This window comes from Pezoporus flaviventris, unplaced genomic scaffold (assembly GCF_033815535.1).
Source record: "Pezoporus flaviventris isolate CSIRO_AGI_PZ_B2104156 unplaced genomic scaffold, CSIRO_AGI_Pfla_v1 ptg000001l, whole genome shotgun sequence".
Classification (NCBI taxonomy): domain Eukaryota; kingdom Metazoa; phylum Chordata; class Aves; order Psittaciformes; family Psittacidae; genus Pezoporus; species Pezoporus flaviventris.
The window spans coordinates 45,560,202-45,586,189 of NW_026892549.1; the positions used below are offsets into that span (position 1 = coordinate 45,560,202).

General features: G+C 49.5%; 1 protein-coding gene across 4 annotated transcripts in view; it reads left to right on the top strand.

Moving 5' to 3' along the window:
* Window positions 1-5,844, top strand: part of NRP2 (neuropilin 2) — an 88,108-nt gene extending 82,264 nt beyond the window's left edge. For 2 of the 4 annotated variants that reach the window (XM_061455346.1, XM_061455355.1), the window contains exons 16-17: window positions 1,692-1,760; window positions 2,371-5,844. In XM_061455346.1, the coding sequence (XP_061311330.1) occupies window positions 1,692-1,760; window positions 2,371-2,675 (374 nt within the window). In that variant the 3' untranslated portion in view covers window positions 2,676-5,844. The remainder of the gene's footprint in view (window positions 1-1,691; window positions 1,761-2,370) is intronic. The other 2 variants (XM_061455363.1, XM_061455372.1) reach the window with 1 other exon arrangement.
* The last annotated feature ends 20,144 nt before the right edge of the window (window positions 5,845-25,988 follow it).

Genomic DNA, 25,988 nt, shown 5'->3' on the forward strand with positions numbered 1-25,988 from the left:
GCGTGTGAACTGCTTTGCAAGTTATTTTTCCACATGTTCGGCTCTAAATGTTTGCAAGGGGCCCTCAGGCAGTTCTCCCAGCCCTAAGATGTTGCCATCTGGGCCTGTCAGTTCTGGAAGTGTTGAGAAATCATGTGAACTCGCTGCTAAAGTGAGGATTTACAGAAAATGGTGTGCACCTATGTTTCTTCAGCAACCTACCAGCTGAATTACCTGGCTCACTAGACACAGACCTCATCCTCAGGAGGGCCAAGTGTTGTTCCTGTTGCTAGGCTCACTTGAAAATTCAAAGAAATCCCTTAATCCTTTGAGTGCAGAAGGCAAAAGGCAACTCTACCCAAGGAATGGGTATTTGGGAAGGTATCATTAGTACCAGCACAGAGGATCATTGCAGTCAGGTATAAGGTGGTGCTGAGGCAGCATGGCATTCAGCAGAGCCCCCTGCTCTGGAAGTGAACCTTGAAATGTCTCTGGTGGGGAATTGCCTCCTACCATTGCCTGGGATAGCAAAAATACATGATTTGACAATTCAGGAGGGCTTTTCAAGTCCTAAATCTCTGTGAAAATATGCACAAATATTCTTTTATAGGGTTCTGAATAATTTCTTCACACGTGGCTTTTTGGGCACAGGTTACATTCTTTGGGTTTTGTTGTTTACAAGCAAACTCTTTAAACAGTTCTTGCTATTTTCACACAAGATGTGAAGTAGCCTTGTTTTTTAACCATAACTATTTCAAGAGTGTCACTTCTAGCACTTTCTAGTAGTCCCTCATTTTCTGCATTCCTGATCATTTCAAGGTGCCTTCTCAGTTGAGCACCCCAAGCTACTGTCAGCTTTGAAAAATCTAAGCAGATAGAAATGAAAGGGCATCTTCTTTTGGAAAACTGAAAAAAAGAGCCATGGTAACTATACATAGAGATAATGCTAGGAAGGCTGCACAAGAAAATAACTTCTGCTCTGGAATTACAGCGTATGCATTTGGTCACTAGTGCTTGATCTGTGCTGAACAATAAGAAGAAATGTCACCACTAAAAGGAATTTGGATCAGAGAAGTGTTAACATAAATACCTAGATATGGACACCCATTTGCCGCTCTCCCCATTTCAACCAGCTTTTGCATTAAAACATATAATGATGAAACATGACTTCCTCAAATTACTCAAATTTCAGATAAATTTGAGTACCCAAAGAGAAAGTGGGTCATTGAAGCTGTGTGTCCAGTAAGATGTATGGGAAAACATGAAAAGTAGAGTGTGCTAAATGGATCTAGCATTAGTGGCAAGTAATGACAGGCACTATGATCCTAATCAGAGTTGTAAGGATAATACCCACGAGCCTGTTAATAGTGAATTATGGCCATTATGCAGGCACCAATGACAATATTTTAGTGCTATTCAAGTTATCTGGTCTCTTTGCTTTTCACTCGCTCTCATTTCTTCTTAAAAGCTGGTCATTTGGTGGTCATGAAATGTGATGTAGTGGGAAGATGCTGTTCTCTCAAGTCTGAAAGAGTCTTCATTGACTTTAGTCGAAGGAAGAGGAAGAGTTCTTCCTCCTTCCATGAGGAAGAGCCTTGCTGTAGTTTAACTATTGTTTTCTTCCAACCAGTCCTGCAGTCCAGTGACCAGTGACAATAATGCCCCCAAAAATCCACTTTAAACAAATGGTGCTTCCCATTTTGTTGTTCTAGTAAACTTCCCAAGAATGGAGGATGACTTTCCGATCTCTGAGCAAGACTTTGAAGACAACGATGATTCAGGTTGGTACCCAAATGACACACTGGCAATTTGTCTGGGGAAACTTGTGTTTCACTATGGGATGCTACAATTAATTACTCATAAACTTCAGCTTTAGTGGGAGTTATAAGCTAGAACATGCTTGAGAAAATACACTGATGTGGTGACTTAGTGTCTGGACAAAGACATTAGGTTCTTTTCTTGTTTTCCTTTTTCAGCAGCCAGCCAGCAACCTTTAAAAGTCAATATATTGTATTTGTGTTAGGACAAGTGGAACTGATCTTTCAAGCATTAATTGCTGCTTGCATGGCATTTTGACTTGTAAATGGAGAAAACTAAGTCTGGGTGCTGTGACATATTGTTTCCATAGTTTTGAACCCAATGGCACTTGAAAGGCCAGAGTTTTGGTGAGTGTAAAATGCTAGCATGCTATTTAGATATTAGGGCACCTCGCTTTCTTGGTAGTTCAGTGCTTCACATCACTTCTAGACCTGGGCTAGTGAATCCTGTAGAAAGATACCCATGGCAGGGCTTATACTCTTGTAAAGCCATCATAACTCAAGTGAGAAACGCATAAAGGTGATGGGGGAAAAAGTGATCCCTGGATAATAAGAAGTGCCCATTCCACTGCAGATTACTTTGGATCGGATAGGAACGACACACTGTTCTCTACTAACTCTCCAGGAACCCCAAAGCTGGACAAAGAGAAAAGCTGGCTCTACACCCTGGATCCTATCCTGGTGACCATCATAGCAATGAGCTCCCTTGGCGTCCTCCTTGGGGCCATCTGCGCTGGTCTGCTTCTCTACTGCACGTGCTCGTATGCCGGGCTGTCCTCACGTAGCTCCACCACGCTGGAGAACTACAACTTCGAGCTATATGATGGCATCAAGCACAAGGTCAAGATGAACCACCAGAAGTGCTGTTCGGAGGCCTGAAGGGTGCCCTGGGGATCACCCTCAGCGTTGTGCCTGGTGAGGTGGGCTGGCAGGGGGGTACTTTATTTGCTGTTTTCCATGGGAACTGAATGCCATAATGGGGAACGAGGAGTGCGGGAGGAGCGAGGGGAGGCGCTGCTCCTGCCACCAGGTCCCACTGGTGTGTCACACTCCGCCAGGACCGTGCGGGCTTTTCCGCAACCTGGACTGTGCTGGGCGAGGGAGGACCAAGACCCTTGTCTATTGGTTCATCTTCATTTTCTGCTGATGCGAGTGGCTGGGATGTGGCAAAGGAGACTGGTTTACCTTTTGGATGTGAAAACTAAATGTTGATTGTTATTTTCCACCTCCTTTCTCTGGTGAGTTGCTGAGAAGGCTGAGGGATTTCTTTAGAAATAACACACACACACAGAGACCCTGTCCATTTTAGACCCCATCCAGATATTGTTTTGGCTGTAGGGATTTGTGCATTTCACACTAAGTCCAGAAGGCTGCAGTTTCCAGTCCTGAAAATGGAAGCGTGTTGTTACCTTCAACTTTCCTTCTCCTGGTAGGGTGGAAAAGTGCGATACTGGCTTTAATGTCAGCGGTAGCAACAGTGCTTCCCAAAATCATTAAGAAATAAAATAGAAAGGAAACCCTATGTGTAGAAGCACCTCTTTGACAGAAGCTGAAGAGCCTTAAAGCAATTTGCGAATAAGAGCCATTTATTAAATCCAGATCTTGGATTGCAACAGCTGAGGCCTTCATCAGGAAGGCCTTTCTTTGAATCTCCCACCCATCTCGATCCTGCCCTTCTTCTTTTTGCTATAATGCAAAAGTTGCAGCAAATGAAAAGTAAAGCCTGTCAGGCTGCCGGCGCTCAGGCAATGGCTTGGGGAAGGGGGCTTCACTCTTGGTTTGACTTGGGGCACGGTGCTGAGGCCTCTCACTCCCCTGAGTGCCAGGGAGGGAAAATAAACAGGGGAGGAGGCTGGAGCCATGCCCATGTCCCTGGGAACCCGCTCATGGCACCCACCACCCCGCCCTTCGCTGGCCCTCTCTCTTTCACAGTGCTCCCCTTCTTCATGGAGCTGGGGAGCACAAGCTGGCGCTGTCGGCACTGGTGGACCAAACGGCTGCCGCCGAATCCCTTCGGAGCAAAGATGCATTGTTCCCGATCAGTAGCAAAAACCTGAAGTTTTATTTATGATGAGCTGTGTTTTGTTTTACTTTGAACAAGTGCCTTAGAAGAAGTATTTTTCCTCCATCTGATGATCAGTGCTGTATCAAACAACAAGTGAGGCCTTCATCCTTCCCTGGCAAAACAGTCAACACTCTCTACCCAGTAGAGCCCGGGAGAAGTCTGGTCCTTCTGCTTTCAAGTGGTCTGGCTACATTGTCTGGCAGCTGATACCTCTCCACTTACCACTGTGCCGTGGGAGAGGAGTGTTATGAAAACAATTTAATGGAGAAACAAGAATTCAAGTGCTGGGCCCCAAACCAATGCCTTCTTTTCCAATTCGGCACAGATTGATTGTCCCTATCAGCTTGCACGTATATAAGCAGGAAAGCTTCCCAGCACGTTGTGTTTGCTTTTCCAGAGAACTTTGGAAATACCTGACGTGTCCTGATTTTACATTTTGCCTAGCAAATAGTTTGGGGAGGGATTTTTTTTGCCTCACTAACCACAGAACGCCAAAGGTGTGATGTACTGTGAAGCTCAGTTGGCACAGCACCTGCAAACACATCCTGCAGGAGGCCAGGTGTTTGGGGAGACAAGCAACATCTGTAGAGGAGATGAGCACGGACAGTGCCACAGCTGCTCCTCGGTGTGGTGGGAATGGGAACATTTATCTAGTGTTTCATGGAAAGCTCCATCTGACAGTAAAGGTTGGGGGGGGGAGACTTCTCCACTGTGAGAAAGATGCCTGGGTTACTGGGGAAGCTGATACCAGCGGCTGTGTCATCAAAACATCCACAGTTCATACACAGACATGCAGGGACAGGCAGACACAAAGGCCTTCACTTTTTTAATTCACGCTGTCTGCCCAACAGAAACAGCAGTAAATGTATCTCGGATTCTCCTTTCCAATCACCGTATTTCTTTTGGCGTTCTTTGTGGACAAATTCCACAGGGGTGTTATTTTACCGCACAGAAGAAACAGGCAGTAAGAGGGAATGTACCCGACCATTTCAAAGCTGGATTGCTGCTGCTGAATGATTTTTATCCCCTTCAAATCACAGGAGAAGGGAAGGATGAATGGGAAAAGACCATACAGTAGAAAAGTTGACTTAGGCAAACAATAGGTGAAAATATATAAATTAAAAAGGTGACGTTATGGTGTCTAGTAGGCGTACAGAGAAAAGAGTTCATGTATACATATATTCAGAAATAGTGTGTTTGCACACGCACGTGAATTCTCTGTATGTATCGTGTATGTGACTTATTCCGTGGGACTGACTCGTGTTAATATATCTCTTGATCTGGGGCAGGACAGTACTGCTGATCTTGGCACTAACTTGGGCTCAGCAAAGCGCCTGCCCTGTGTGTCCTGCTTGCCCCTTCCCGATAGGGCAGGACCCACATGCATGCGCTTGCTGGGCAGGAGCAGGCCGATAATGCTGCAAAGCCGATACCTCACTTACCTCTGCTGGGTGCTTTACTGTTCTACAGAAAACTGTGTTTGATTGTAACTTCAACAGGGGAAAGAAAACTCGTCAGTGCATTCAATTCATTGCATCCTCCTCTGCAAATAGATTAGGATTTCTGACCACAATTCCCTCTGTGAAATTCAGAAAAGAGAGAAAAAATTGGTGTTAATGCCTTCGCTGAAATGAGCTGTTGCCTCCACGCTCTTCCCATGGTGAGGACGTGTTGCTAACAGGCGGGCTGTAGTGCCGGGTGATTTCATTCTGTGGGAAGGTGCTGGGGCTGAGCATGGGAATTAAAGCATTAAGAAATTATATGCAGAAATGGAACTTCTCCAAGGTTTGCAGTTCAAGGTGTTTGACCGTTCACTGGCTGAGCCAGGACTTATGGACTTAAAAGAGCTTTTACTGTGATTCTTCGGTGTAAAAAAAAATACAAACAAAAAAAGAAAAAAAAAGAAAAAATCAAACTGTGTTTATATGATTTGTATAAAAACCTTTTAAAATTACTATTTAATAAACATTATGGTAGAGATTATGTTCCAGTGAGGTTTTTATTTGTGGAAGAGCAGCAACAAGGAAACCAAACTGAGAGAGCTATGGGCAGCCAAAAACCTCAGGAAAACAGGGGCACAGCTAGAGGTGTGCAGGGCCATCCCCACTGCACTTCTGTGCTGTGCACTGCCCATCCCTTCAGATGACCCTGAGGTGACATGGGGCTTTAACAGAGCCCCTGTGCATACGTGCATCATCTCACTCAGACACAGCCTCTCCTCCCAGAGCCAGGCACTGCTGGAAGCTGCTCTGTCCCAAGAGAAGCCCCTGAGTGCAAACCCAAAAGTGAATCCAATCTCTTCCTGCCACTCTGCACCACTGCTGCTGGTGATCCTGGAGAGGAGTGCTCTTTTTAGCTAACAAAAACATCATTTAGGACTAAAACAGCTCAGTGCTGAGCAGGAAGGTGCAGTCAAGGCAGTGAAACCACAGAGCTCAGTAACAGTGAGCCACGGGGATGAGGGTTTGAGGGGAAAACAATGACTGCATGCAATGCAGGGGATGACACAGGTACTAAGCAAGGAGCAGCCTGCCCTCTCTGCCTCCTTCCAGCCACCCTTGGGGGTACACAGGGGTCCAAACTGTTCCAGCTCAGCTGCCTCATTGCAGTGCAGGAGCTGGGTGCCAGCTTAACCCTGTCCTGGTCCCAGGCCCTGTGATGGAGGGCAGTGACCGGGATGACGTGGTCCCCTCTGGTTTTGCTTCAGCCCATCTTTGCGGGTCACAAGAGCACCTGGCAGTGAGGACTCCCAGCAAACCCCAAAGCCAAGCCTGATCCCATGCACTTGGCTTTTCTACCCTCTCTCTGCTCTGTCCTATCACCCTGATGATGGCCCTGGCCCAAGGGAACCACTGCGTCTCAAGTGGTCCCAGCCCCCTGCAGTGTCCCTGCACTGGCTGGCCAGCAGCCAGCATGAGGCTGCAGGGAGCTGGCTGGAGAAGCAGTGGGGCTGAGCCTGCATCATGAGAGCTCTTGTTTATTTATGGGCACCCTGACAGATGAGAGCAAATCCATCAAGCCCTGGGTGCCTTGAGAGCAAATGAAATTTTGCTGCCATCTCCTTACCTCCAGCGCGGTGTCCCCCTCTCAAAGCACGTGTGTGTTAAAGAGGGTCTTTAAGCAATGAAGGGCAGCTAGCAGCTTAGATGAAGATGACAGTGTAGCTGCAACCTTGACAGCTCTTCCCTCACCCAGGAATAAAGAACTGATGTGCAGATTGATACTTGGGGGAGAGGCTGTCAGAGAGCAGGACAGAGACGTCAGATAAGCGACTCAATCAGTGTCAGACCTGTCCTGCCATAACACCGCCTGTAAATCACTGCGGTTAGAGGCGCCTCCTCTAAAGCGAAGAGCAGAAAGCAGGTAATAGAGAAACGGGGGCAAAGCAGATGTGTGCGTTGCCCGGGTTAAAAGCCTGAGAGCTGGGCTGCAGCTCCACCTGGGCACAAAGAGAATGCAGGCACCCGCATCAGGAAATTTAAATCTTTAGGGATTTCTTTCATAGCATGAGCTGGGTGGGCTCATTTGGGTGGGCTGCTTTGCCACTGGCAGGCTGGAGTGGGGCCCACGGGTGCCTGTGTGCAATTGCCATGCAGTAGGGGCCATGGGAGTGTTTCATGTAGCACAAGAGTAATCAGGGACTGAGCGGGCTAATGAAATCAATTTCACCATTATCAAGCTGCTCCAAGATGGGGATCCAGCCGCTCCATCACATCCTTGAGAGCTGATTGCAATCGTGCACATGCCCTCACTGTCTCTCCTGCCCCGTCTTCTTTGAAATATTCCTTTGCTTTCATGTTTAATGGGAAACCTTTTCAAATAATGGCTTGCTCCCTGGCCAGCTGGGGGCTTGGCAGGGAGGGGAGCCATGGGGCTGAGCTAATAACTGGATTCGTAATTAATTAATTGCAGCAGGTGCAAGTGGAGCTTCCCATCGCCTCTGTCTCTGAAGAGCTCCTCTGTCTCCCGGAGCCTGGTGTTACCACCAGCCTTCCAAGGGCACTGAGCAAAACCTGGTGCTGGCTTTACCATGGACAGTGACTTGGGCAGACACAGAGGCTGGTGCTCTCATCCGCTACCCATGGACACCAGCCTCCTTGCAGCACATTGCCTTCACATATCCACATCTGCAAGGCTTCCTACGCTCAGACCATGATGATTAGAATCTATAAAGGCTCCTTCTCCCCACGGGGCTCCCTAATGCTTCTCCCTGAGGAGGTTCACTGTAGCTGCACTGAAATCATTCGCACCCCACCAGATGGGCCAGACCCACCCGGACATGAGAGGTGTTGATGATCTACAAGCGCTGACTCCTGGTCTGCTGAGCATCAGGGGTGCTTCTGAACCAGTGCCACCACTGCTGTGTACATGCTGTGCCCTTTCAGCCCTGCTTCGGCTGCTCTGGTGGGTGTTCAGTAGAGCCCTGTGGATGTAAATACAGAGGGTGACACCGAGCTTTGGTCCACATACACCCATAGCAAAATTCTCATTGAATTCAACAGATCCTTATTGCCACTTATCAGGTAGGATTAGGCTTTCATGTCAATGCCTGTTACACACAGCAACCCATTTAAGGCAACACACTCACCATGACTAAAGCAGTTTAATAGGAAAATAACTAATCCATAATGTGTTGAGAGGGAATGATGCCTTTCTAGGCTCCCGTACCATAACTCAGCTGCACCACTAATATCCAAAATGGAAAGCACTGAAATAAACACTCAGCAGCTCGACCCCCGCCTTGTCCCAGGTGCCAAAAATCAAGGGAAGAAATACAGCCTTGCTTCCTTGTGCTGCCGAGGTGGGTGTAGGGCTGCAATGAGCTGGCGGCTCGGGACTGTTTGTTGCAGAAGAGTCTGCTAACACGTCCTCAGTTAAATGTTTACACACCAGAGGAAAGAGCTGCCCCAGGTGTTGCTGATGGTTTCCTATCAGGTCCCTCCTGGCATGGTGAGGGGCTGCTTTGTCACCCTTCAGATCAACCACCAATCTCATGCTAATAGCGGAGGTGAGTGATTTCTGTACAAACGCCGTCAAAATGCATAGCACTGGTTTTGCCCTCCTGGTCTCTTGGGTTTATTCAGACAGTAACACTGCACTGGCTTCAAGCCCAGTGCTTTTTGCAGCTCTCCAAGAAGAGTATCCTGCACAGGGCAGCTCTTCCAGCACCTCACCACTTCGCTGATGGCTTGTGTTGGACAAACCAGAGGCAGCCCTGGGCTGCAGTGGCCCTTGGGAAGCGCTTCCCTGAGGTGTTCATCTCCAACACAACACAGAGCTCTTCCAGCAGCCTTCAGGGACAGCCGTTGCCAGTGCATTTCAACCTCATATTTTAAGAAGACATTCAATGTGCTTACCAGAGCTGGGGAGACCTTTACACTGCAGCAATAATCCAGCGCTCGGCCATGAAACCCTCAGCAGTGTCACATCCATCCCTTACAGCAGAGAAGTTTTATTAACTTAGGGTGTGAAAAGTTTCAGAGAGCAAAGAAGTCTCTCTCCCTGTGAGAAAAATAAGGATGATTTAAGCAGTCTGTGTGTATTTGAGATGGAGAGCGAGTCCCCAGCTGACACATCAGAGGGAAAAACTGTGAGCTGAGGCTGCATTTATTAAAGCAGGAAGCTGGGGCTGTGCAGAGCCAACCTTTTTAAGCACTCCACGAGAGCATTTTAATAAAAAGCACAACAAGCCCACAACAAATCACGTCTTGGAAGCACAGAAAGTGTCAATTCCTGTCAAGGTTTGAGGAATTGTCTGAGCTTAAGGAAAAGCGAATTCCTTCTCCGCTCCCCTCCCCTGCCCTCCGTTCCCATGCACAGGGCAAAGCCACCCCAAATGCCGCCTGTGACATGCCACAAATCACAGCGGGGAGCAGGGGGGAGCCACCGACCCAGCCACGGGAAGGCCCATGGAAGGATTGAAGCTCAAAAAAAAAAAGAGATTTATAGTTGGAACATTAAAATATTAAAGGGCCTTAAAGAGCAGCCGTGAATCTGATCTGGGGGGGCTGGAAAAGGCAAGTCTGTCATCAGGCAGAGACAAATAGCTGCTGGACTTGACAACTCACATAAATCTGGCAGAGAAGAAGAAATAAAGCCCAATCAGACCCAAAAGGAAGAAAAAAAAAAAAAGGTGATGAAAAGATTTTATGGCATAAAGAGTGAAAAGGAGAGGGAAAGCTAAAGGAGATAAGGAGTTGAAAGCAGAAAGCGATTATAAAAATAGCAGCAGAAGTACAGATGGAGGTAAAGGAGAGAAATTATTTAAAATGGCCAGAAGTGCCCCAATGGCAAGTATTTTTGACAGTCTTGCCTGAGACCACTTGTGTTCCTTGCTCAGAAACAATTCACTGGGTGGGCTTCAACAACTCGGACCTTGCATGGACATCAGGAGGAGCAGCCCCTAGGATGCAGAGCACCAGCTTGAAACCACCCTGGTGCAAGGACCCCCATACGTAGTCAGGGGCACCAGAGTGAACCCCCTCCATTTACAGAGGCAGAGCGGCACTTGCCAGGCAAAGCCACACAAGCTGCTCCCCATGAGCAGCACAGCCTGCTCCTGAACCGGGGATCGGCTCTCCCAAGATGTGACTCTGGGCTGACCCCAGAGTTTCCACGAGAGCTGTGGCTGGTTGCACAACATGGCCAGGCTTCAGATGCTCTGTTGTGCAAGAACTCAGAGGGAAGGGCCTGCCCAGCCCCACACTATTCACCCCACATCACTGGGGTCCCCAGCGGCAGCCGTGCCCTGCTGAGACTGGGACAGCTCGGGGGCTGCTGCCACAATGTACCGGGAAGAGACTGCGGATCCAGCCGGGAGCCAGAGCCAAGACCCACCGTAAGTTGGGAAACGGTGCAGCGAGGGCTGGCGTTGTGAACTGCTGTCTGTAAGCCAGCCCTCCCTCTGAAACACTAAACAAAAAACAACATTCAGATACATTTCGGAGGAAAATGCGAAGCATCTGGTTCCCTTCGCTGGTGTACATAGCAAGGGAAAAGTTGGCAGAACATTTGATTACCATAAAAGAGAGAGCTATGCGGAAAAAAGCCACATTAGAGTAACATCGCCCAAAACAAAGTTAAATGTCTGCCTTGTTTTGAATGTGCTCGTGGTGGAAATGTGAGCAAAGGTCAGCCCAAGTTAATGAGAACTGCAAATGAATCGGCTGGGCTGGGGCTGGCATCCTGCCACCGCATCTTGCCCAGCGATTCTCATTTACCAATTTATTTATATAAACATATTGCTGGATGAGGAGGCATCCTGCAGACGTGTAGAAAACCAGGCCTGGTGCTTCCTATGGGTGACATGTGCTGCTTCAGCCAGGTGACAGGGAGACAGGGGCTTGCATGCGCCCGTCTCCATGCATCCATCTCCTGCATCCATGCAATGGGGTGATCGGAGCTCAACCCCCTGCCAGGGGCCTCCCCCAGGTACTGTGGCCCTGCCCAAACACCTGCTCTGAGCCTGAGCCAAGCACCACACAGGGGCCATCCATCTCTCATGGCCTGGACAAGGATGAGGATGGGGCTGCCTCCCACCACAGGCTGCCCGGTCACTGCTGCCAGTTGCTGGCACTACAAGACAATCCCAGTGCCTGGAAGGTGCTGCTTCCCTGCCAACAGCTGTGTCAAGGAGGGTGATGGATGCCTCTCAGTTTTATGGAGCAAAGAGGGGTTTCCATGGCTCTTTCTGACACTTAGGCAGTGATTACCCACTGAAGCAGCTATAAAGCTTGGTTTCGTTTTGGTTTAGGTAGAAGGAAGAGGAAGAAAAGCCCGGCCCCAGCTCTGGCTTTCCTCCTGGAAAGAAAAAGCCATCTCAGCAACTCTCCCTTTTCTGAGCTTCAAATACACAAACACCTTGGTGCCAATCCAAGCAGCTCCTTCCAGCTCCAACAGCAACACAATCCGAAGGGCTGGGGGAAACACAGAGGGAAACATGCTGAAGAGGCCAGAGACAAAGTCGGCAGCACTGTTAATTCTCCCCACAGGCACCTTGGTGAGGCTCTGAGCCTTGGGGTTTCGGGGTAAAAGGGGGATATAAAGCAAATTAACCCATCTCCCAGGGACTGGGAGCCCCAGCCTCAGCAGAGGTCAGATACTGGTACCAACAAGGAGCATCTTCATTTGGCCTGCTGGTGTTACAGAGCCAGTCTCAGAGTCCCACTTGGACACTGTTTCAAAAATAGCCATTTTTTGTTGTTTTTTTTTTTCAACGGAAGAAGCTAAACCGTGAGATTAGAAACAGTGTTGGCCTCAGTTCAAGGGGGAAAGCTGGGTAAGAACAGGCCCCTTTAAGCACTGTTTCTAAGGCAGTTTCAGATCTCAGCTGTGCTATCGGCATTGCCCCAGCTGGGGCTGCAGGCAGGCATGGGGCTCTGGGCACACACCAGATTAATTAGCCCTGCTGACCGCTGTCAAGCAGCCGGGTCTTTGCTGCCGATGCAATCTCCAAAGCTCATTAAACCAGAGCAGATCCACACTTGGGAGCCAGCCGGTTGCAATGCTTTGGGTGTCATAAAACCATTAAAATAGCAATCTGCAGTCCCTGGCAGGCCCTACTGCGCAGCACTGCCTGCCTGTGGTACATGAACAGGGGGCCATAAGGTGACCTGCAGCTGAGCTGCTGTACACTGGGGTCTATTTCAAGGGCTAAGCAGGACAGTGAGGCTGGGTCTGACAGTGGAGGGCTCAGAGGGTGATGTAGGAAGGTGGAAAGGGCTGCTGCAGCTTGTATTTCTGGATATCCATGGCATCACAAACAGGACATTGCTCAATGACTTCAAACATGAACACCTCTGCCTGAGGTTATCAGCCTCAGGATAATGACAAGGTTGTGAATGCAGTGCTATTGCTGGAATTGAGGAGATTCAGCATCCTGACTCAGGAATAAGTTATGATGATTCCCGCAGATACGGGAGATGAAGGTGAGATAATGCTGATGGAGTACAGGGGTGCAGTGACAGCGCAGCCACAGTGACTCATGGCAGCTGCCCAGGCAGCTTGGCAGGCTGGGAAACCATTTGCACAAGTTTTAACAAGCCCTGTCCATGTTCCTCCTGATGCCCGAAGGACACCCTGGCCAATCTGGATGGCAGCAGCAGCAGGGTGTCGGGTCCCTCTGAGTGGGCAAGCAGTGTGCAGAGGTGTCCTATGGGCATACAGGGATTTTCACACCCTAAAATCCTCTGGTCAGGTGACACAAGCAGTACTGTAACACCATCCCTGACAAAAAAACCCACTTCTTTCTCAGACAAGGAGTCTAATTATAAAACACCATCTCTTGATGCTCTCACCTACCCTTGTCAGGACACACTTTGGATCTGTCTGCAAATGCAGACAGTGCTGCCAGCCCTGCACCTGCACCAGGACTGGCATCCTGTGCCTTCTCCCTGAGCATAGATAACTATGGAATTTGATCGACTGCAGGAAGAGCTGGGAGACCTGCTCCTCATGGCCATCCCCATGTGCAGGGGCTTCAGAGTCATGGCCCGAGACACCCACCTGCATCCACATGACAAGTCACAACCTACTCATGAGCATCCTCATATGGAGAAGGAGGCACCCAGCACTTGGTACCTCATTGCCATGAACAGCTGGTGAGGCTGAAGTCTGCTGGATTCACAGCAATGTTAGCCAGGGTCTTAAAAGCAAACTTTTGCTACACCGTATCTTGAGATATATATGGATATATATATATATAAAAGTAAGCATGGAGGTACATACAATTCAATAGAAAATATAAAAATATAAATAAAATACAATCAAGGCTGTAATTGTGTTTTGGTGGCACCAAGTGGCAAAACCTTTGCTGGGGATGTGTCACATGAGCCAGAGCCCTGCAGGCTCTCCCTCCACAGCCAGCAGGGATGCTGTGACCAGCCATTGCAGCTTCAGCTGCGGGCTGAGCAAAAAATACCCATGCAAGAAAAGGGAAGAGAAAAGCAAAGACCTGGTCCTTCCCATGTGCCCAGTGTCAAGTGGCCACAGACTGCCTGCAGCACATATAAAAGTCCAGGCACTGCCACATGCTATTGCAGCCTGCGAGGCTCTGCAGGCATCCCACGATGGACTGCACATGTGGTAAATGGGTCAGGCACATGACCCCGGCCAGCTCCATGGCCCTGGGGGACACATGGCAGCAGCAGGAACACCATGGTCCCTTTGTATGGGTCTTTGTCATGTTGCTGGCACTCCTGCAGGGTGAATTGACTGGGACACAGGCATGGGTATGGACGCAGAGCAGGCTGCCTGCCCGGAGGTATCCCGTGTGCTGTGCCATGCTGTGTGGCACATTGCTGCAGAGGTGCATGGGCTGCTGTTAGCTGTGCCAGGCTCACACACGTGTGTGGCTAACCCGCAGCCTGGTCTCTCCCCTCCCCACACCCCCCCTGCAACCCCACAGTCCCACCTTTAACTCACATCCACAAGAGCCGATCCCTGTGCTGTGCATAACCCATCATAACCTCGCTCTGCAGAGGGCCCTTGCCACACTGATGCTGACTGCAGCCCTGCTCACCATGAGGCCATCCCCTTCCCATCCACTCCATGCCCGATTTTCCTGAATGGTGGTTGCTAGAGCCCCACGCCCCAGCCGTGGAGGGCACTGGCGAGGCAGGATGCCGTCTTTATGCTGCTCCTTTGTTGCTTTGCTCTGCAGTGAGGATTAATTTAGGGGAAAAAAAAAAGCATTATTTAAAAAAAAACCCTCACCCCACTCTCTCCTCCACCCTCCCCAAGCAGTGATGGGGATAATGAACTGCTGGGCCTGTCATCCAAAGAGCGCTTAATGACAGTATTCACTCTGTGTGTGTGTAGCATTTGCCGGTCTCAGAGCTCTCATTATGAATAGTTTTCAAGCTGTTTTGACTATTTTCTCTTACAAAGAGGAACTCACTGTTAGCTGCCTATTTCCATCACTGAAGCTGGCCAACATAATCCACACAGAGCTTTGACACCATGGCTAACGGTTAACACTCTCACCCTCTCCTCTCCCTTTATAGCAGTGGAGAAGGGCCAGACTCTCCTTACCTGTCCTTTGCCTCCTTCTCACCACCAGGCTCATTTTTGGGCTCATGCTCTGCTTTTCCAGGTGATGCTTCTCTAAACCAGCCAGTTCCAGCATCCTGAGTCTCACCGCAGGCCTACAGGTGCACTGCTGAGCTTGCATCTCTGACCATCCACTTTTGGGTGCTAAGATTCCCCACCGCAGGCTTGGCAAGGGGAAAGGAACCCAGCCTGAGCTTCATCTGTGCCTCAGAGACACCACTATGATGCACTAAAACAATCTGTTCTCCCATCTTTTCCTGGACCCTTTGCTGAGAGACACAATATTTTGGAGGGGCAGCTGAAATCTTGCTGGTGTTAATTTAGTTTCGGTCTGCTCGCTGTTAACTTTGGGCATGCTGTGCTTTTTGCAGCTCCTTTTCCTTAAAGAAAGCTTATTTCTCTTAAAAGAGGGCGAGAAGCAGCTTGGCACCACAGACACTTTAAAGATGTTTGAACATTTGCAAGAGGAAGCAAACACATTTAAAAAATATTATGAAAAGCACCTTGAACAACAACAACTCAGCAAGAGCCCTCCGCAGGCTCTGTCCCTGCTGAAGGAGCCCGTTGCTCAGCCTGGCCCTCCACGTTTTTGTGCTGCATCTCAAAACCCTGCTCCCAGCACGCCATCCCACAGGACTGGGGCAGGGACTCCGGGCAGAGAGTGGGAAATGAGCTCTGCTAAATCACAGCGTTGTTAAATACGAGGAGGGGCAGCCCAAGCAGCTCCTCTGCAGGCATGTTCACCTGCCAGCCCTTCAGGAGTGGCTCATAAAGATGAAGAGGAGAATAAGTTCACAATGTACATCAACATTGTCAAGTGAGCGGTGTTGCTCCTGAGCCACTCCTGGGTCTCACTGAGGTTTTCAGGTATCATTCTTACATGAAGGGTATAGTCGTACATGTACCCTTCTTACATGAAATTTGGATAAGGCTTATCTTTTTCTTTCCCCAAATGAGGTTTTCATATTGAAACCTTGATTTTCCAGTCAGTGTAAAACTTGAGAGGTGGTTTAATTTTTAAGGAATTGTGCAAAAAATGAGGGACAAATATGCAAATAATAGGTACTTATCTGCTAAATACCCAGAGAGTTCATATTTTTGTTAACAAAAAGCCATTTTCTGGCTAAAAGCCTTCCCTTTCCGATATTTTGACTCTGGGCACACACCTGTCTTCTTGTCCTTACCACCATGGTGCCACATCCTTTGCATTTCCCTGCCTATTTTTCTTGGTAGAGCCACATCCCTGTCAGGCAGCCACAGGCACACAAATCACAGCTCTGGCTGTGCGAGGACCAGCGGCCAGCAGAGACCATTAGATCATCTCGCATGACCTCTCCCTGACACAGGGCCGAGTCTGGCATCCAATTACTCCTGTACCGAGCCCAGTAACTCCTGCTTGGCTAAAGTGTATGGCACAGAAACACATCCTGTCTGGGTCTAAATATATCAAAGGCGAGGGAATGCGCCGCTCTCCTGGGTAGTTTAATCTTTATTAATACTCATTTTTTAAAAGATCTGTTTGATTCCCAATTTGAATTTGTCTGGCTTCAGCTTCCAGGCGCGGGCTCGTGTGATGCCTTTCTCCTCTAGATTAAACAGCCCTTTAATACCTGCCTTTCTCTCCCCGTGAAGGTTCCTCACACAGCACAATTAAGTCACCTCTTGATCTTCTCTTTAATAAGCTAAACAGGCTGAACTCCTCCAGTTTCGCACCATAAGACATTTCCCCCTGCACCTCCCACGGATCAAGTCTCTAACGCTACCTGATCCTGGGGAGGGGGATTCATGGTGAAGCAGCCCTCTGCAGATGATGAAATTAAAGCAGCTGACTGTGAGACCTCAGCCCTCCTCCTCCACCTGCTCACCAGCCAGCTCATATATTTGGGGAGGCTGCTTAGAGGTATCTGGTGAGGTTTCACATCTCTCCCATCACTTCTGCAGCCCACATGCCCCAGCTGCTGAGCGATGGGGATGTAGTAGCACAGCTGTCCCGACCAGACATCCAGAGATGCTGGATGAGTGACAAAATTTAGGGCTATTGCCTAGTGCAGGGTCCTTGGGTATGCCCAGAGCCACCCTATGCTTTACAGCCAGAGTTGGAAAGGAACCATGCTGCCACGCCAAGCCATGCCCACCGACTTTAGCCATCCCTAAAACTCACACCTCCCTGTGTGAGTGCAGGTGCCATCACTCAACCCATCTCTGGAAAAGGAGGGTCAGGACACACAGGTCACCAATGGCAGGCAGCAGCCACCCAGGGCATTTACCAGCCAAAACAAGCAACTGGACAAGGATTTTACCTATTCAACATTTACCTGAAGGAACAATAAATCTCAGCATTGGCCAAAAAATGGAAGTCGGTGCACATGCGATGCTGCAGTCACGTTAGTGGAAAGAGTCATCACTTCTGATCTGGTTTTCAATACTTCTCCTCCTGAACTGGAGCTTGGGTGCTCCAACCAACGCATGCAGGGACAGGCATATTTTGGGTGATGTGGTTTTACAGCCAGCCAAACCACAAGCTGGATTTTAGCTTACCGGTTTCAGCAATACCATTTCACACACCATTATAAGGGTTTAGCCAGGACAGCACACAGAGCCCCTCACGCTCTCCACCAGGTATTTGTCCTGCCTGCAAATCAATTACAGCAGAGACACTGTGTGCATTAGGATTGCTGCTTGGCGCGTATTTCAGCCATGATATACGTTGCTGTGCTGCACAACAAACGACCAGGAGGCCGTGTCTGTCAGCAAGGTTTTTATTAGGTGAGCAGTGTCCATTGTCACAGCGGTAAGGGCTACCTGGCAGAACATTGTAAGCTGTTTCCCTCGGAGGGGGCGAGCCCTAAATGAGTTTCCCGGTCTCACTTTGGGAACACACTTGGATATTAAAGGGACCAGAGAGTATCATTACTGCCAGGTGATAAAAACAACCACTATTTGGGAAGAATGATGGCCTTTCTAAAAGCTCCCTACAGAAGCTTCATTCTGCACAGTGGATAATAACAGCCGTCTTGGGCTGAAATCCCAAAGCAGCTGCATTTTCCAAGGCTACAGAAGTGCTTCAGGATTCCTGGTGCACCATTACTCAAGCATCACTTTTTGGCAGTCATAAAGCTCAAGATTGGTTAATATTCTTCAATGATCACAGCTTAAAGATGCCGTCTGCTCTCTCCACGTTTGCAGCTCTGCTTTCTGGATTGTCTCCCTGGCTCAGCAAGGGTGAGCAGAGTCTACTTCAGGCAGGAAAGCCAGCAAGCAAAGCTCCTCCTTCTATCTTCCCCCTTGCAATGGGGAGTGAAAAGTTTAAGCCTCACTCTCTGCACCAAAATAACTGCCAGCTTGCATTATAGTACCATGAAGCTATCATTTCACCACACTGTAGATGTGACCTTACATGACAGCCTGTTGTGCTCTGGGAGCTGCACTTTCCAGCATCATTTCCAGCCTATTTTCACTTTGTCTGGCAATCACAGCCCCCTGGCAGCACTGAGGCTGGCTCTGGGGCAAGGCTAGGGGACATCCTCATTTACCTGCTTCTTTCTTGGACACAGCCGCATTCAGTGGGTACACATCCCAGCTGAGAAATGACCACCCCTCTCAGGAGCCACTGGGATCCTTCCAGCATTTGTGCAGTCCCTGGTCCAGGACTCCACAGCAAGCACAGAGCTGCCACCAGCTCACCTGGGGGTCAGTCAGATCCCCACTGATCTATCAACCAGCTTAAAAAACAGTTATCTTCTCTGCCCATTGCCTGCACCTATGCCCATTCCCATATCTTCCCTCACGAGAGCCCAGAGGGAAGGAGGAGCGGCGTAGGGATGTAGGAAGGCCATGATGTACCATCAACCCACCCACGGGGCTGTCCACCAGGGCAGACCCAGCAGCCCAGAGCAGGGGCTGAGCCTCTCACCAGTCTTTCTGCCCTGGTGGCACATGAACCAGAAGGCGAATAAAAAAGCACCAGTGCATTTGAGCTCTGCTTTTTGCTTTAACACCACCACTGTTTGTGGCCCCCTACCTCATCAGCATAGGAACTATGGGTGTACAAGGGCAGAGGTGCCAGCCAGGCCCTTGCACAGTGCTCCTGCACCAGTTACCCATGCCGGGGACTGGCTTTGGCTCACTTCACGGCAAGGTGCCCCACTGCCGGTGCCGCGCGCATTCAGCCCTGATACCTATGATTCTATTCATCCAGCTCAAGTGCTTTTTTCTACGCAGGTTTTCTTGGCTGTCTTCTCTAGATGAAGATTTTCTGCAGACTGCTGGTTCCCTTTGTAACCTTTTAAGAGTCCTCTCTGTATGAAGTTCTCTTCACATCATCTCCAACAGATGCAGGTAATAAAGTCGCAGCAGATTTATGAGCTTGAGAATCTCATTATATCTATCTATCCATCAGGAAAAGGAGCTGTTTTTAAGAAGCAAGGAATGGATTTTGCCATTATTTATTGTTTAAAAAGGGGAAGAAAAAGAAAAACCTCTTCAGTGCCTCCCAGCCCCAGTTGTGTAAAAACATCCTTTGAACTCACCAAGCACAGTGCTTGTTCATGCCAGTGTCAGGACATGGCACTGTGGCTCTCCGGAGAGGCAAAAGTACACAGCTACACATCTGTGCACCTCAGCTGGCACCAACTTAAGGCCCAGTCATGGTGCTGCTGTGGATGACAACCAGTCAAGGAGAGCTGTGCCCTTAGAGACCTGTTAGAGACAAATTAGGACAACTTGTGAAGGGCTATGGCAGCTCACTGCTGCTGCCTACCCATGAACGTGAACATCCTCAGCAACCAGTGCGGTGGGACAGGGAGGTCTTGTGGTGCCCATGATCTTGAGGGTCCCCAAAGCTATGCTGCCATGCCCAGAAAGCACATGTTTTGGCTGTGGAGCCCAAACAGGACCTCCATCTTACCTCCATCCATCCCAGCACAGATCCCGCACCACGGCCCACCCACCCTGGCAGTGGTTTGCCATGAAGGACAAAGGAAGCAAGCAAAGGATCAGGCAGCAGAAAAAGAGCCAGGGGGACTGACAGCCTTCTGAAGCAGCCACATGTCCAGAAGGAGGTGACAATCCTCCATCCCACCCAACGCACCATGACCCTGGTGAGCTCTTACGCCAAGCAGTTGCTCTTGAGCTTTCCATGAGAGCAGTGCAGCCAGCTCTTCACCCGTTCCCATGCTCTCCACTGCTGCTTTCCCAGCAGCCGGGCCAGCTCTCCCACAGGGATCTCCCATCCGCCTGTGCCTGCAAGGATGGGGGGTTTTGCACCAGGAAGGGCTGATGCTGGCAGTGCTCAGAGGCAGAAGCTTCTGTGTGGTGTCAGAGGGGATTAAACAAGCACATCAGTAGGATCCAGGCTGGCGGATCATGGCAACGGGTCATGTGTTTGCCATGTCCTTCGACCACATCAGTCAGGGATTTGTAACTGCTGAAGTGCCCACTTGGGAAATACATTTTCCAGGCATAGTTCCAGCCAAAAGGCAGCTCCGCAGGCCTATTGTCTGGATGGTTTTACAGCTTGTTTGCAAATGGTCAGAGACCTGACTAGCATCAATCCCAACCCAGCTCATTCCCAAATCACCCCACAGCCCCTTCTCTGCTCAGCCTTGAAGCAGGAGAAGCCCTTGGGTTCATCCTGCAGGAGAAAGGCCCAGAGCTGTACTGAGTTATGTTGTCCTGGGCAGGTCAGAGACTGGGTCTGGGAGGGAGCACCAGGACATGAGAGACACCTAGCATGAAATTATGCTTCTGTGAGGTCAACAGGACTTTGGTCACTCACTCACAGCCACAATTACAGCTCCAAATGCTGGTCTCTGAAGCCTTCAGTCACACCCTGCTCAGGTTTGTGGATACAGAGCCTCTTTCTCTGCAAACATAACAAATCAGTTTTGATCTTTGCCATCAGCCTCTTCTGCAAACACACATCCCGTGCGACACCTCTGCTCACACATCGAAACACTTGGCAAAACAAAGCAGAAACCTGTTTTCCCCGTCAACAAAAAAATTAATTAGGGCAGAACCCTGATTCTGAGCAAAGAGATGAAAACCCCGTATCCTTGAGCAAAAATCTCCATGCAAGGATTAACTGGTGGTGAGTAGTCACAGCCATTTCATTTGAGAGGTGACTGTAGCTGAAACATCAGAGTTTACTTTGCAAGCACTTTTCATTTTTACAAAAGAAGAGGGGGGAAACCCACCCTCTGCCATTACTGTTACAAATCATCACTGTTACATGAAGCAAAACGCTGCGTCCTGCCTAAAAATGTTTGCCTGTGACGGTATTTTGTCTCATGGTGATGTAATTTGTGAGCCGTGGTGAGGCACAGCCTGTGCTCTAAGAGTTTAGTAAGTCACTGAAAGTGTAACACTAAATTAAGGCCCTGATCAGACAGGACCTGCCCTTCCCCACTGCCCCTGGCCCCGGTTTTCTGGACGCTGTGCTGAGTTGGAGACAAATCCTGCTCTTGCAGTGCCTGGGCCCTGCGTCTCAGTGCATCTGCCTGGCTTTTGGGCCGTGTGCGTTTACATGGCCCTTTTCAGGGGCTTTTACCCCTGCAAACATCTTGTTAACAGCGGTGCAGAGAGCAGGAGGAGGGCTTTGGAGGTGTCCTGCAGGAGCGAGCGGCTTGTCTAAATCCAAATGCAATGCAGCCCAGGTGCTCGTACATCGTGCCAGCAAAGGGCACAATGCCAGGGTGAGGGGTTCCACAACGTCCCCTTGATCTTGGTGAAATGGGGCAGCAGTGACAGCAATGCAGCATCTCACTGGCTCTGAGCTGGAAGAAGGCAGGGAGATCCAGCTCCACTGCAGGCTGGTGGTACCACCACCAGCACACCAGCTCCTGCCTCCTCCCATAGCACAGCATGAAATACAGCTGATTGAGGAGGTTTAGAGCAATTTACAGACAGATCTCAGTGCAAGAGTCAGCAAAAATCTCTTCTGCTTGAAATATAAGCGCCAGTCAGGAGCAGAGACAAAGTCTGATTTAGAATGGGGGGAGGGACACACCAACCCACAAAGAAAAGAATTCTGGCCAGCGCACCATGGTCTCCATTAAATAAAACAACCCGTCATTTACATTCACTTGGCAAGTGACTAGACCTGAACTTGGCTGCACACTTGATGATCCACCATTACTTTCCAGGGAGGAGGTTGAAATATTCTTATTCCTATTCATTAGGCCAAAGTAATTCTCTTAATGCCACTGAACCAGCCATGGACAAGATCCTGCACATAATGTCATTGGCAGTGCTGCTAAATGAAATCCCTCTGCAAGCAGCCTTGGGAATCAATACCTGCAGTAATTTGTCCTTCCAAGTTTTCCTCCCACGCCACTTACTTGTGGCGCCAGCTCCATCTACTTCAGCCATGCATGGGGCAAGGTGGGTCCTGGGGCCAGCTTGGTTCCCCCATGCAGTGCTCTACCTCTGCTGCCCTCCTCCATTTGGGAGCTGCCTCCCAGCCCCTTGGAGGGTGGGCAGGCTTTCTGGAAGACTGATGAGGATCTCAGAAGGATGAGGTGCTCTCCCCTCTGGCTCCATGGAGTATGAAGGGCTGATTTCGTAACACATAGCAGAAAAGAATCATGGCTTTTTCCAGTAATTGGAAATACAGCAAAGCCTTCATTAAATTATTAGCCAGAAATTCAGCTTCTGTTAGGTGAGGCTGCCGCACCACAGCAAACACGTCAGACCGTCAGCTAGCAGAGAGCCCAGGGACAGCCCAGCTCTCACACATTAGCTAAAGTAAATCTATTGCTTCCTGAGCCCTTGCTTTAGAGAACTGTTGTGGTTTAAACCAAACCAGACAACTCATCCACTATTTCCCCCCCCTCCTTTCCCTCCCCTACTCCCGGAGGGACGGAGAGGAGAGTCAAAAAGAATGCAACTCCCATGGGTTGAGATAAGAACAGTTTAGTAACTAAGGTATAACACAAATCACTACTGCTACCACCAATGATAATAATGATAAAGGAAATAACAAGGGAAGAGAATACAACACCTCACCACCAGCCAACTGATAACTCGCCCCACCCCCACCCCCCCACCCCCCACCCCGACCAACCAAGCACCGACCGATACCTCCTCCAACCCCGGAGTCTCCCAGCCCTTCCGGCTAACTCCCTGTTCATCCTGGGCATGACGTGCTGTGGTATGGAATACCTCTTTGGTCAGTTTGGGTCAGGTGTCCTGTCTCTGCTTCCTCCCAGCTTCCCCTCCTCCCTGGCGGAGCATGAGGCTCACATTTGGCCAAACCAAAACATCAGTGTTATCAGCTCTGTTCCCGAGCTGAAAGTCAAAACACAGCACTGCACCAGCTACCAAGAAGGAGAAAAATGACTGCTACTGCTGAACCCAGGACAACCACATTAAACATCAATACTGCAGCACTCAACATCACCCAATATTACATCAAATCATTAGCGGAGGGTTAATCATTACAAAAAGAGGAGGTCTTGGTTGACAGTTCACTCATTTCCTACATGAAAGCAGTATTATTACCACAGCCCCACAAAGATTTGGGCTCAGTGGCATTGCTCACTACTTGAATGCATCATCATGACCAGTAGGTTCATTACAGCAGTAGGGTGGATAGAGAAGGTGACCCCATTTGTCCACAGCCAAAAGAGACATATCCTGAGGCCGAGCAAGCTCTATCCAGATCTCCATCCCTCCCAGCCAGCACAGGAGCTGGCTTGGTGGCAGGACCAAGCCACCGAAACCAGGAGCTGTGTTTAAGGGTGGATTAGCCCTGGAATGGGGTCCGGTTCACAGCTTCCATGGTCCACAGTGCAGCGAGTCAGGCGCCCTGCAGACCTGGGGAGGTCTGCCGGGTGGGCTCTGTGTGTGTGTGTGTGTGTGTGTGTGTGTGTCTCTTTAGTGCTCTGGCCTGTCATACAGAAATATGTATTACCAAGTTCAAATCCTTGTGTTTCTTTTCTGCTGGCATAATAACTTCGAAATGTACTATTGCTGAGAGACTCGCCTCTCTCTGCCAACTACTCCCTGGAGAGAAGCACTAGCAGAAGAAAAGAACTTTTTACAGCTTCTTCATGAAAGAAGTCAGCAATCTGCTGGACCTAATCAACTTTTCCTAGAGATGATGGGGACAGAGCCTCTGCTGCATTAAACTGCTGTCACCTCATCGGCATGCCATTGAGGTGGGGCTTTTTACACCAGCAGACAATTTGTCCCTCCAACTCAAGAGCAATGCTCCAGATATGCTCTGTACCATTCCCGTTCTCTTCCACCAAGGCAAAAATTGTGTTGCTCCCTTCTCTGCCAGCTGTGCTGGGAAAGGGTGGAGGACAGATACTGCAGCCTAGGAAAAACTAATAGAAAAAGAGAATCGTCTAAGTAAAACCATTCACTAACACTACAGATCTCTTCATCGGCTTGGCCTGCCAATGTATCAGCACAGCTGGATGGTGTGCATGAAGAGAACCCACAGCCTGATTTAGGATAACAGCCTAAATCAGATGGTTTTTAGGCTGCTTTTTTCGCTCAGCCAGAAATTTCTGTAAGGGCCACATTAGTGTCTGGTCTTCCCATTACCAGGACCTGTGCTGGTAGACTTCCAGTTCAGAAGGTACCTCGAAGCCTCCGAGCTGGTTTTCCCAGCTCCCAGCAATAACAGCAGCCACAGATGTGGTTACAACTTTGATTACTTTTATTTTTCTAATCATTTGAGAAAGCATCTTGCCAGAGAGCAGCTGGAAGTGTCAGTCCTGGGCAGCGAGCAGCAGCTCAGCTGGCAGGCTTCAAAATAGGGCCATTTTATCAAGCGTTTAAACCGGAAAAGCTAATGATTTGACAACAGGGCAGTAGATCAGAGACTGACTCTGTCCTGCAAGTGGGTCTGAGCTGGCCCAGCACACTGCTCAGCTCTGCAGGGTGAGGGCTGACCCAGCCAGGGTGCCCATGCCATGGGCAGCTCTGACCCCAGCCAGCAGCACACCCTTGTCACTTTGCTTTGCTGCACCCTAGTTCCCTTCATCCATAACCAGGGACATCTGCATGTCTCTCACCCAGCAGCACATTCAGACGCAGAGTGGAGAGAGCACCCTGATAGACAGGTCAGGCATCTCGAAGCATGTGCCAAAACCTGGATCATGACACTGTTGTTTATGGGGTGTGTGCTGGCTGCAACAGTGATGGGTGGCTGCAGGCACCCTGGGTATAAGGCAGTGGTTTGGGGGAGACCATGGGGGACTGCTTCTTCCCTTCCTTCAATTCCTAGTGGAGAAATAGAAAGGCAATTGCAATCAGTTTGGCATGTATCTATTTACTATGAGCACATACAAAAGACTCACAACAGATCTCCTCCCCCACCTTTGGCAGCCAGCCTACATGTTGGCAAGCAAAAGATGTTATCTTAAGGATACACTGCAATATCCTGAGTCATGCTGGAAGTCTGAATCCACCAGGAAGCCTGCTGAAGTCAAGGACCTAGCACAGGGATGCTGCCTTCTTACGTATTGCTTATGGCGATGTTCATGGGGGTGAACCCTCCACATCACCAGCACCAAGGGACCTGACAGGCAGCAGTGCTTCACTTGCCCGGTCCAAAAGGCGGGAGGTACGAGAGTCCAGGCCCAGCCCTAGGATGGAGATGACAGGAGCATCGCTCCACTGAAGCTCTGCCACAGCTGACTGGGCTTTAACTGGCATCTCCGTCTAACCCTCACCTTCCTACGCAGGGCCTGTGGGGGCAAACAGGGTTGCTGTGGTGGCTGCCTCAGGGTGCCAGGCTGCGGGAGGCGGTGTGAGCCAGGGTATGTGACAGAAGGGGGAAGGCAGTGGAGCTAAACTGATTTACATTAGCTGAGGAACTACTGCACGGTTGGGCAGCAGAGCATAGCGATTTAGGGGAGGAATAGCAAATTCCAAGCCCAACATTAACGCAACGCTCAGCTGAGCAACCTAAGGACTCAGAGGAGAAGAAATTCAAACCAGGCAGCAGGCTCAAATCAGGAGAGTTTGGCAGCCAAGAGCTTTAGGTTCATGCCCCCATCAGGCAAATCTGGACATAGACAACAGAAACCTGAACATTTCCTGGGGAAAAGAGAGGCCTCCTTCTC